The sequence below is a fragment of the Athene noctua genome, chromosome 14 (genome assembly GCF_965140245.1).
Source record: "Athene noctua chromosome 14, bAthNoc1.hap1.1, whole genome shotgun sequence".
NCBI lineage: Eukaryota > Metazoa > Chordata > Aves > Strigiformes > Strigidae > Athene > Athene noctua.
The window spans coordinates 1,262,801-1,275,245 of NC_134050.1; the positions used below are offsets into that span (position 1 = coordinate 1,262,801).

The 12,445-nt window shown below is 40.5% G+C and overlaps 1 protein-coding gene across 2 annotated transcripts in view; it reads right to left on the reverse strand.

Moving 5' to 3' along the window:
* GALNT18 (polypeptide N-acetylgalactosaminyltransferase 18) overlaps positions 1–12,445 on the reverse strand; it is a 308,217-nt gene that overhangs the window by 52,405 nt on the left and 243,367 nt on the right. For both annotated transcript variants that reach the window (XM_074918427.1, XM_074918426.1), the window contains exon 11: positions 11,066–11,180. In XM_074918427.1, the coding sequence (XP_074774528.1) occupies positions 11,066–11,180 (115 nt within the window). The remainder of the gene's footprint in view (positions 1–11,065; positions 11,181–12,445) is intronic.

Below are 12,445 nucleotides of genomic sequence, written 5' to 3' on the forward strand. Positions count from 1 at the left end.
CAGAGCCCTCTGGAAGATGAGCTATCCCATGAACCTACTGTACAGTCAAGAATGGAGCGGAAAAGACTCTGGCATGTATCTGTGTCCAGAACTTGGAAAACTGCAAGAGTAAATAAACATAACGATTACCAACATCAGGGCAAAACTGAGATGATCATAAATATATAAAATAAATGGGCAATTGATCTGGCACAAGAATAAATAATCTTGAAACGTGTGTCCTGTCTTTCTAAATATAAAGTGTGCAATCCAGTTTAACAATCTAACAAAAATAATAGTCTGTCAAACATTTAATTCTAAATGGTTCAGCTTCATTTCCTAATAAAGATTAAATGTAAAGTATCATCAGGCTTTGCTCATACAATGTCTGCTTTCAGTCCGAGCCATCTCTCAGTACAGCACTGACATCCAGCTATAAATTGTTTCAGAGTTACTCACTGTACACTGTTTAAATTAGTATCATAAAAGACAAGGAAGATGTAGGGATGGTCATAACTTAGCCTAGGACAAGACAATTCACACACCACATGAGCTGCCTACTCTGCCTTGACTTTGCTCATTTTAACTAGGGATGGCCTTGATCCAAGTCCAACATGTGAACACCAAATCTTCTGTGGGATTTTCAGAGTTAGGTCTGAATGCCATCTTGACAACAAGCTGAGCCAAAATTTCACGGTCTATAATAAGCTGAATTTCCAAGTAAATTTCTAGGATCTGAAAATCTGAAGAGCAGACTCATCTGTAATTTTAGTACTGATTCAGTAATCAGTAAAATCTGATTTGATTTTTTAATGAAGTCATATGTGTTTTCAAAAACCAACCTGAGATGACGGAGTCTTTAATATAGTTTGTAAATAACAATTACCCACTACCTGAAAAAACACCAATTAATCAATCTGATGGCCAATCCTTTCTCTCAGACACCATCAGTCTTTGTTCCATTTCCAAAAACTAATTAATTACTCTGCAAGAACCACGGATTCACTTAAAAACTTAATGCTAAGAGGGAGCTGTCAATACAGATGCTGACAGAACAGGCAGGTTGTGTTAAAACAACTTGAAAACCAAATCCTTATTTCTAAGCAAAAATCTCCTGCAATCCACAAAAATGCGATTAAGCATGCACCAAAAGGGGACTACAGATATATGCCAACAGTTTTCTATACATCAAGATGAATAAAGTCCTTTAATTAATGACTTTTTAAAGAGGAAGACAGGAGAAACGTATGTGATGTGAAGAGATGGGAATCGTAAGTCGCTGTGTGTGCAGAGCCTGCAGTTGCAGCAGTACACAAACAGCACGACCCCAGGTGTGCAGGGCACTGGCAGAGGGAAAGCAGATGTGGTACTTCCTAAGGGCAGAAAGCACAGCCCTGGCTTGCTCAGCCGGTCCCACCCAGGACAAGCCACAGGACCCTTCTCTCCCACAAGCGGTCCTTGCCAGTGGGGTTACAGCACCATGAGAAAGCTCCTTTCTCCGAGCGTCTCACTGCACTCGGGGACAGGAGCAAAGAAAGAAAATGCAGGTAGGCATTAATTTGGGATTTTCAAATGGTATGAACCTCTCCTGGAATCTCAAGGGATTCTGGATTCACAACTCCCCAAAACACGTGCAAAATCTCCAGCCAAGGATTGAAGGGCTTTGCAGGTCTAAGTATTCAACACCAGTGTAACATGACTGGCGGCTACAGAAAGTGTTAGGCTTTTTCATTCTTCCCTGATTAAATCTGAAATAAGGGAATTTCTAGGTCAAGAACACCCATCCATTCTTTCGTTCTTTCCTTCTCAGACCAACCGTCCATGTGAATCTGACCGCTCCAAGCTCCCCTATCTCCTTTACTCGTGTGAGCAAATCCACAGGACTCCAACCACTGTGCTGGGGCCACTGGGGATGGTTGGATGGTTTTTCAAGATGTCTTGAAAAAGTATAAATGTCACATGAACAGGACAGACTCATTAATTACTCCAAACCAACACCTTTTGGTCAAACACAATTTTTAGGTTGCTTTTTAATTAATGTTTTAATACTAAGAAATACATTTTCTTAACAACTGAAAGGGAAGCTGCAAAGCCTTTTAGAGTGGTCTGCTCTGCATCTAATAAAATTCCTGTAGACAAGAGACTGTAGTTAAGAAATAGGAATAGCAATTGAGGGGTCAATTCCTTGCAACTTCACACGTTTCCCCTGTGGATTTCACAGGTAATTTTTTGCTCTCATTAGTTTTTCTTTATTCAGGCTTCATCCGTACTCAGTAGCACCCCTCTAGTTCTCCAGCGCTGTTAACTTACTGTGATGGCTATAAATAAATACAAAGGTTTAAAATCAGTGAAGCTTTTCCAAATTATCACCCATGACTTTAGCAGGAAGTTTAAAGATAAAAGAGCTTCAAAAACTTTTTTTAACCACTTGGAAAGGTTTGATGTAAAATGTTGTATCTCTGAGCATACTGTCGCTGCAATCAATAATACTTAATAATGACAAACCTGCTTCTACAAATTGAAAAGAAGAAACTTGATGAAATTCCTAAACCATGGTTAAAAGGAAACACAGCACCTTTTCCTGTTGCCCATGAAGATGTTTTATGTATGTTAGCAAGAGGTGAAAATTGCTAGCAATAGTCTCCATTTCCTGCCAGATCCCTGAACATACACTTATGCTTGTCAATAGCAATTCACATTTCATTCTGTAAAAGCCTCCATTACAAAACTGTACCAATAGGTTTCAGGCTCTCCCTTAAGGCAAAGACCTTGCAAAGCTTTCAAGTGTGAAGGACTGCGTATCTTTGGGACCACTTAGCATGATTGCTGGAGCCCCGGCAATGCAGAAAGTTTGCTTTGGAGGAATTTCTTGAGGTTCTGGTCCTGCTGGTTCACTTTGCAAAAACAATCTTTTAGAAAAAGAACGCACCAACTGGAGTTTCCCTTCCAAAGAGCTCTGAAGAATCCGCTTCAGTGTGCTTTCAATGCTCCCTTCCAAGAGGACCCTAGAAAGGACTCTTTATTCTTGAATTTTCTGAGGAGGTTAATATATTTGGCATAGCCCCAAGAAAGGCTCAGAGGGCTTCCTCTTCTTGGAAGGGTTCCTTCATCACCAGCAAAAGGTGATAAAATTCCATTTAGAAAATCAAGGTGTAAAGGGACAGTAGCAGTGCCAAGGCGACTTCTAACACTTAAAAAGCTGGAAGACTAAAAATCAACAAAGCCTAAGACTTAAACTAAGAAAAGGAAGTGGGAGATGATAGGAACAATAAAAGGACAGAGAATCGAGGGGGGGGGGGGGGGGGGGAAATCTCCCTTTTAAATCTTGAGTTGTTGTGACATATGGAAAACTTGCCCAAGCTCTGAGCACTTCTTACTGTTAATTTCCTGAAGGTACATTCACATGTAAGCTGTGACTGTGGCCCTACACCTCTGTGAATTTATGTCCACCAAGGTTAAAGTATATCCCCCCGAGCAAAGAGAAACCACCTCGTCGTTTGCAGTGGAAGAGCCAGGAAAGCAGAGGACACTGCAGAGAGAACTCGGGTGGTGGCACAGCAGATCCGCTGCAAGTTCCCCTGCTGAAGGAGCAAAGGAGGGAAGCGCTGGGCCCCCGGCGGGATGGCACAAGGGAGGCAGCTCTGTGTGCCCCCCCCCTCCCTCCTTCCCCCCAGAACGAGGGCCGAGGCCCGCACATCCTCAGGGCGGTCTGCATCAATCTGGTTCGCGGCTTTTAGAGCAAATTCCATTCCCATCTGGAAAACCTGCCTCACTAGACAAAGGGGCTCCATTCTGTTCCGGTTTATTTTCAAATGGACACCCTTTAGTAAATCTTTTTCAATTGCACTGAAACATATTTGAATTTGCATATTCAATGAAAACAATTACAACTCTGAAGCTGATCCCTCTCTTGAATATTTAATTTATACTTCATTATAAAATGATATAACACTTCATTAAAAGTGTTTCTTTTTATCTCTTTAATCACTGAGTGTTCTTTTCATGTTGTGGAAGCTTAATCTAATAAAAAAATAAACCCTACATGATGCTGAGCAGTTTATTAGCATGTACTGCATTCATTAAACTTACACAGATCATGCAGTATCTGCAAAAACTGATGTGACCTTGTTTGAAACCAGCATTTCATTTGGACAGCAAACAAAACTTCTTAATAATTAAGTGATTTCTCAAAAAGCTGAAGCAATTTCTAGCTTCTGTGAAGTCTGCAAATGACAAAATTAGAAGAACTCATTAAAGATGCCCTGAAGGTAAAAAAATAGTCAGTGTGAATTAATTACTACCGTGGATACAAACAAATAGTCACCAATATCTTTAAAATACATTCTGGGGAACAATTTAATACAAAACCCATCTGTGAATCTTTGTCATTACCATTAAGTTTTTACTGATAACCAATAATGGACTTGATGCTTTACAAGCAAGTACGAATAAACTATTTTTATTCAATACCCTGAGCCAAGTCTGTGATGATTTTGGGTCTGCATTTTGATTTTGATATCTAGACAAGTGACTGCAGAAGGGACAGAGAATGCTCAGATACAAATATCACTGAAACCAACGTTCAGGTTTCCATTAGGAGTCAGTGGGTTTTGGATTACACCCTGAAAATTTTTTGATTGTCATGTACATTTGTGTATCTGTTTCTGTAAACCTAGAAACTATACTCACTGGATGAAATAATCTTTATTTAGGTTGTAACTCCACTGAGGTCTGATAATCTTCACTAAATAACTGCAGTAGTGACAATAAGTACCGGTGGATTTGGCTAACCTTTCCCAAATGCAGCAAGAAGCCAGGCACAGCTTTGCCTATGCCACTGGTCTCCAATAGCTTCTTCCCACTGAAGAACTCTGCCCAAACAGGAGAATTAAACACAGAGTCCTGGCCCGAGTCACACAAACTCAGGATTAAAAAAAGAATATAGGTGGACAGGTAGAGAAAGAAAATTAACTGCTTACTGAAGCTATGATTCTGGTTTACTTCCTGCTTCTAGATGCTGAATGGGCTGGAAAAGAGAATAAAGTCATTGTCGTGTACCCCTGCAGAGTGGGAGATTAGGGTGAACTTAATTTCAAGAGGTGACTGCCTACAGTCACAGCTCAGAACAGTATGCACTGAGAAATCAGAGACTGAAGAGAGATATTTTAAAAATTACTTCACCTGTTTTACTGAGGCCCTGTGAAGTTTTTGAAGACTATTCTACTTATCGTCATCATACAAACCTGTCATACTTTCAGGTAAACTCACCTATTTGAGTGCAAGAATAGCTTTTTTTCATAACCAAGCTGATAACGTGAAACTGTAAGCAACCTACAAAAACACACAACCACATTCTAAAAGACTTTTTAAAAGGAAATAAAAGGCTCATAACTAGAGCTGCTCTCAATTTTTAAAATGTAAATTATCCCTTAAACCTTACTTCTGAAGCCATCATTAATTGCCTCATAGGCCTCATTTTACACTAATTGTGCCTTTATAAAACACTCTCATTTAAAAAGTAATACATGGAAAAATTCTTCCCATATTAAATTGTCGGTAGTTTCCTTCCTCTTTTAGCTAATTGCTTCATTATGTACTTTTTAAATTGTTTTGTTCTTCAGGGATTAATTTTGCACATATCTTCATGAGCTGTGAAACTTTTACAATGCATTGTTAAAGTACGTATGTTGTGTTGCTGGTTTACAATTGCAGGAACTACTCTATGGCTTGTGTTACTAAGAGATAACGTGCTTCAAGGGTCACTGAAGGCATACGGATTCAGTTCTCCTTCAAATGTGTCCATCTCATTGCTAGGCACATCAAATAACTGACACATAAATCACTACACATTGTCAAGTTTAAGTCATGAATAAGAAGTAGAAGAAATTACTTTTCATCTTAAAAGGCAAAAAAGCAGCAAACTGAATAACCAGATCACCAGTGGTTTAGTACTCATGGAGCAAGTTACTGCACTGCCCATCTTTTATGTTTTTACCTTTCTCTCCCTTACCACAGCTGTACTTAGATTGATCAGTCTTGTTAACCTTGCACTAACCCTAAAGACACAATCAGTACTAGATAGCACAGCACAGCATAGAACAGGAGTATCTCACTTGAAAGGGACCTCCGACGATCACCCAGTCCAACTGCTGGACCAGTTCAGGGCTGGCCGAAAGCTAAAGCGTGTTGATAAGGACATTGTCCAATGCCTCTTCAACACTGCCAGGCCTGGGGCACCGACCGCCTCTCCAGGAAGCCTGTTCCAGGGTTTGACCACCCTCTCAGTAAAGACACGCTTCCTCACGGCCAGTCTGAGCCTCCCTCGACGCAGCTCTGAACCATTCCCACGTCCTGTCGCTGGATACAGGGAGCAGAGCTCAGCACCTCCGCTCCACATCCCCTCCTCAGGAAGCTGTAGAGAGCAAGGAGGTCTCCCCTCAGGCTCCTTTTCTCTGCACTAGGCCAACCCAAAGGCCTCAGTCACTCTCACAGGACTTGGCTTCCAGCCCCCTCACCAGCTCTGTTGCCCTCCCCGGACACATTCACGGACCTTCACGGCCTTCTGAAATTGCAGGGCCCAGAACTGCACCCAGCACCCACGGTGAGGCTGCCCCGAGGCTGAACACAGCAGACAATCACCTCTGTGAATCAGGGTCCCAGAAGCTGGGCATGGGGGGTAAATGAGAAAGAAAGAAAAAAAAAAGAGCCAAAAGCACCTTCAAACAAAAAAGCAACACCAAAATAACCTCACCCCAAAACAAGCAAACAAAAACGAAGTCAACTCTGGAATTTGAGAAAACACAGATCAGGGAGAGGCATGACAAATGTCACATCTGCTTGCTCTGCAAGAGAGGGACCCTGTCGTACGGAGAACACCCTAACGGGCACTGGGACTATTTTCTGGTATAACTCGCTCACCTCTGCGCTCTCTTCATAAACTGCATTCCTCTAGTACTCCACCCACAGAAAAAGCATCAGGATCAGCTTCAGGGAAGTTCTATAGACAAACTGCCAGACTAACAAGAAACGAAGCAGATATATTTATTATAATGCCATTTTACTGCAAATACAACTAATTTCACTATGGCAATATACAATATAAAAGTAGTGTGCCATGCTCAGTCTGAACTATAAAAGCTATTTTCCTCCTGGGTCAGCTGATGTAAAGTCTTGATATATCGTTTAGTGGGAGCAAGATCCATTCCTTTCCCCTTAAAGAGCTATTACCTTCTAACAAAATCTCCTCTTACCCATTTAACAGGGCCATTATATCCCTGTGAACACGAATTCATCTGCAAGCACAAAGTCTTTGTGACACACATAATTAGTCTAAGTCAAAGCCTGGGCTTACATTCCCTTGGCTCTGATGATGACTTAGTCTGTGACCTGAGGCAAATCACTGAATATCTGTTCAGGCATCCCTAAAAGTGGTACAAACAACTTCCTTGTAACAGATATTGGGAAGCTTTATCAAACATGTAGGCTACTTTAAAAGACAAAATGATTGCTACAGGCTTGCTCTCTTGATAGCAAATCTGCTGCTGACTTCAGTAGGAACTGGAATAGGCCTTTAAGAAGCCTACTGAAAACTACACTTGAACCATCTAATGCAGGATCTAACCGATTGCATCTAATTGCAATGGATTTGTCGGGGCTTCTGTAACTACAAGTACTGCTTGCACAAGCACAACCCAGAAGCAGAGCCCCGATAATGGTGAGAAACGCCAGCCTTACACTCACATTCTGTCTCCGCTGTAAGGCAGTCACCAACACAGTTCCTGTCTGGTCTCTCAGATAAGCAATGTGATTCCAGTTTGCCCTCCAAATGCAATCTGCTCCATTAAAAGCACACTTAAGTCCATTCAATCGGGTATGACTGAGCATAAGCCAAAAAGAAGCATTACTCATCCTAATGTGAATTTAAGAATATGATTCTGGGGCACAGTAAGTGAATCTTCCAAAAAAATCCCAGAAAAAGTGACTGAGCTGCTCAAAAAGGATGCTGTCAAGTCTTGCATCAACCAGCCTGCCTTTATTTTCTTATTGGGCAAATAAATAGCTTTGCAAAAAATATCTGCTTGAGGAGAAAATACATTCACATTTTGAACTAATCTGTCAGCTTCTAGCTCAAGGCAACAGAATTCTATTAATATTTATTTAATAATATATGTTTAATATTTTACAAATGTTACTACAAAGCCACAGACAAGTAAAAATTTTAGAAGTTAAAATAATACACCAAATTAGAGATAAAAAGAGCTGAGTAGAGAAACTAATTAATCAGTCATGAGAATAATCCTCCAGTCAAAGGCCTGTTTTCTGTGGCTTGTTACAGATTACCAACAACGGATGCTTCAGATACAGTTTCTAATACTTGGGGATTTTCTTGCACTGACATAACAAAAATAACTAGATATTTGTGCAGATGATGAGGTGACAAAAATAACCCCTGGGAGAGAATACTGGGATAAGTCTCCATATTGTCAGGTCTAATTGCAGTCCCTGCACAGTAAAAACCCCAAGTTTGGCTCACAGTGGTTTTACATCCTCTGAAACAAAATTTGTAATATAAGGATATGGGACCACGCTCTACTTAGTGTGTTTAAGATAGATGGGTAACTCAAATGATCCTAACTCTTGCTGCTGTTTCTGTAGTTGTAGGTGTTTGTGCTTATTACTACGCAAAAGATTTCCCAATGGAAGAACTGACTTCCAGTGCCTAAACACTGCAAATAACGGGAACAAGCTGTGTGAAATTTGCTTAGAAATTCAAGCCATGAAAAAACTTAAGGAAATTTCACTAGGTATCAGCTCCATCATATCAGAGAATACGATATGTAACATCCTACTTCTTGGCTAGCCTGGATACCAGGACAGTTTGGGCACAGAGTGTCTGCTCCCCCACCCCGACATGATAATGCATATCACACAGCAGAATGCGAGATGAAGCTACATTAGTTCTTAGGAAAGGGAAATGGCAATGAAGATGAAGCACAGTGAGCAATCTCTAGTCATGGCCTGGAGAGCACCATTTTAAAATGGAAACATTATTTATTGCACTAATACTATAATTATAATGTAGTTTTTGTAGAACAATTACTGCCTTTATTAAATGATTCATCGTAGGCCTCACAGTGGAGGGCAACACAAGTAATCTAGAGATGACTGTTCGGTGCTGCAGGGAGAAAAATGCCGCTCAGCAGCAGAGACAGACCATCTGGCCTGAAGTCACCCGCGGACCACAGTTTTCCACGTATCCCAACCTAAAGGAAATGAAAGGCAGCCCCTGGGAGCTGCACCGCTAGGGGCAAATGCTCAGGATGCACCTGAATGACACAGCTGATTTGAGAGCGTATTTGAAGCAGTCACCTGTATTTTGCCAAGGAACTGTGTATGGCCCCAGGTGTGAGCCAAAAGCAGGTGACTGAGGGAAGGAGCTTCCTTTGCAAGCTTAACATCTGTAGAAATAATGCTGTGCTTCCCAGAAGCTCTGCTATTGCACTGCACATTTATATTCATCCTGGTTATTATATGGGATATGCTGAGAATTGTGAGAAGAACTGGTAATAAACTGCTGAAAAAATCTGTTCATTACAGCTCAGTAATTTGTTTTGATATAGGCAGGAACACAGATCCAAGTCAGGATAAAGTTAGATGAGGCAGCATACATCATGCTACCTCGCACACTACAATCTGTTACAGATGAAAGTATCTTATGTAGGTCAGACACTGCTTCCCTGGAGACAGACGAGAAGCCATAAGGAAATCAGAGCAGTGCTGGGCCTTATTCCAGCGATCCAGCCTACTTCAGAGTTTCAATTATGCAGAGATTTGTGTCTCCGGCCTTGACTCTTTCCGATCAACTGCTGCAAGGCAAAGTCTAGCAGACTGGACAGCATCTCTCTCATGATGCAAAACTAGGTAAAACTCCTCACACTCACGAGGAGATAATAGTTTTGTCAGCTGAGAAAAGGAAAGAAAAATCAAAGTGACACTAATTTTCAACTCATGGCAACACCGAGCTGCAAAATCAGGCTCTGGGAACAGAAGCAGATCTCTGGTCCACACAGTGAGGAAAATTGTGTTATTAGAAGGAGCACTCCTGCACTTCTCTCAGCCTTTCCTTAAAACTGTGCTCTAAAGTAACTGAGAGGAGACCTGTGCTTCAGTCTTGCTGCGGCAACGCTTTATCTCTGACAGGTGGGAGAAAAAGAATTCCAGGAACCGAGAATTAAAAATTAATATTTTTTGTTATATCTCACAGTCTTAACACAGAATTCAATATTTTTGATAAAAACTCCTTTTTTTGCTATTGTGTAAGAGTATGCTTTTATACTAGCAACTAAAAAGCACAAAATACAAGCTTCCATTAACATTTCATAGCAGAGTTCAGAATTTAATTTTATAACACACATCATACCACTTTTCATTACCAGCTATCTAAGAATTTCTCTTGTATCAAAAATCTGAAAGATTCTCAAACAGAACAGCATGGTATTTTCAGAAAGGTATTTAGCTGTGAGAGATACAGAAAGTAGCACACAAATCACACACAATACTGCACCTAGCAAACAGATGAAGCGTGTATGACGGAAGAAGGAACACTGCACTTACATACTTTATGAATACCTTAACTCCCTTCAGAGAGAAGGCAGTATAAATGCCTATGTATTCCAGGTTGCTCCATCATGATTTTCCTAATTCAAATAAACCAAGTAATCTAGAAAGGCTTTTCCCTTGACACCTGTGAGAAACTATTCTCCTTACTGAGTCTGGGACCACAGGTAAGCAGGGAGTTTTAGGTATTGTCTGCAGAATTCCAGCATTGTTACTTGAACAAAAGAATAACACCAAGCTCTGTGTTTCTATTCCTATCCCAGGTAAGTTCTTTAATACACGATATAAGGAGATTTTGCTCTTTTTCCCCCCCCCCTCTCCTCAAACACAACAGTTGATATCCAGCAGAGCCGTGGATCTCCTCTGCATACCATCACCCATACATTTTTGACTGTTTCTCTCCCCTGTAACAAGCAGCAAGCTGTATTTTAAATGTAAGCAACCAGTGTTGGTTGGCAAGGTTCCTTACCCTGATTCCAAGCTCCACATTCTCTCCTCCGTATACTTCCATGCCTTCATCCAGTAAGCCAATCTCCTGGAAATATTCTCTATCTACTATGAAGCACCCAATCAATGCAGGACTTCTGAAAGAATAAACCAGCAGCAACCAGAATTGGCAGATAGAAAATGAACAATCTCATTATTCAGAAATAGATTATAATTGCTGGATCAAATGGTGTGTCAAGACAGATGCTTAGGAAGGTGTGTCGCAAACAGATTTATTCACCTTTGTCTTCTACAGTTCTTGATTCTATGATGAATAAAGCACCACTGAAGGAAAACAGACTCAAAATTATTTGACATATTCACTGAACAGGTAGGATTGCAGTGCTTACAACACTAGACCCCAACTTTTCTGAGGGCCCAGCCATTCCAGCCTCTATCCCTGCTAAGGCCTCAGGTTTTCTGTCCGTGATAACTGATAAGGACACTCAGCGATGCAGTTTTGTGTGTTTAGCCAGACAAGAGGTTCATCTACAGCTAATAAAACTTGTGCCTGTGAGCTTATGTAAAAGAAGAGTTTATTTCTTGAATAGGAACATCCAGGTGAGTTTCTATAGCACAGAATCAAGGAATGTCTGCCCTTACCACCTTACTGTAAAGTAGTCCACTGTCCCGAGCCAAACTTAAACAAGTTGCATCTCCTTACTGAATCAGGGCGCTCTAATTTATGTCATGACCTCAATTAACCAACTTTTACTGCGCAGAGCCAAACTTAAGGTAAGAGTTCAGACACAGAGAGTACAATTTTACTTTTATGAGATGCAGTGGAAGAGAATACAAAATAATTTAGCCTTTTAATTTTTCTCCTACTTTATAATCCACAATGGCAAGAAACAAAAATGTCTTTTCTGATTATTATGCTGGTATCAAGAACTCTGTTACCAACAGGGTATTAATTAGCAGTACAGGGGAAATCATCCTGCATTTACTGGGAACATTCAAGCTGCAATAAGAGTAGACATCTGCTTTCAAACAGATAATAGGATGTCTTAATCACAAAGTGTACAGTTCTACAGAAATCTATACATTTATGCCTCCAACTTAAAGTGCTATAGTACTCGCTTTGTAACAATGAAAGGCTGTTTCTGATATATTTATTAATGAAGAAAATAGCAGTCAACATCACTTCAAAAATTAGCTTCTTTTATGACAAAGTACTCTTGCTTTTGGTGTTGTTTTTAAAGCATTTTTCAGAGTACCTGCTTCCCTTTGTTATGATTCTAGAAGCATATTGGAGGCATGATAAAAACCATCAATCAATACACATGGCTTTTTTTTGCTTAATTATTCGGCTCACACATGCAGTGTATTGCACTGAATAAAAGGTGCCAGGGAAAGGGCCTTG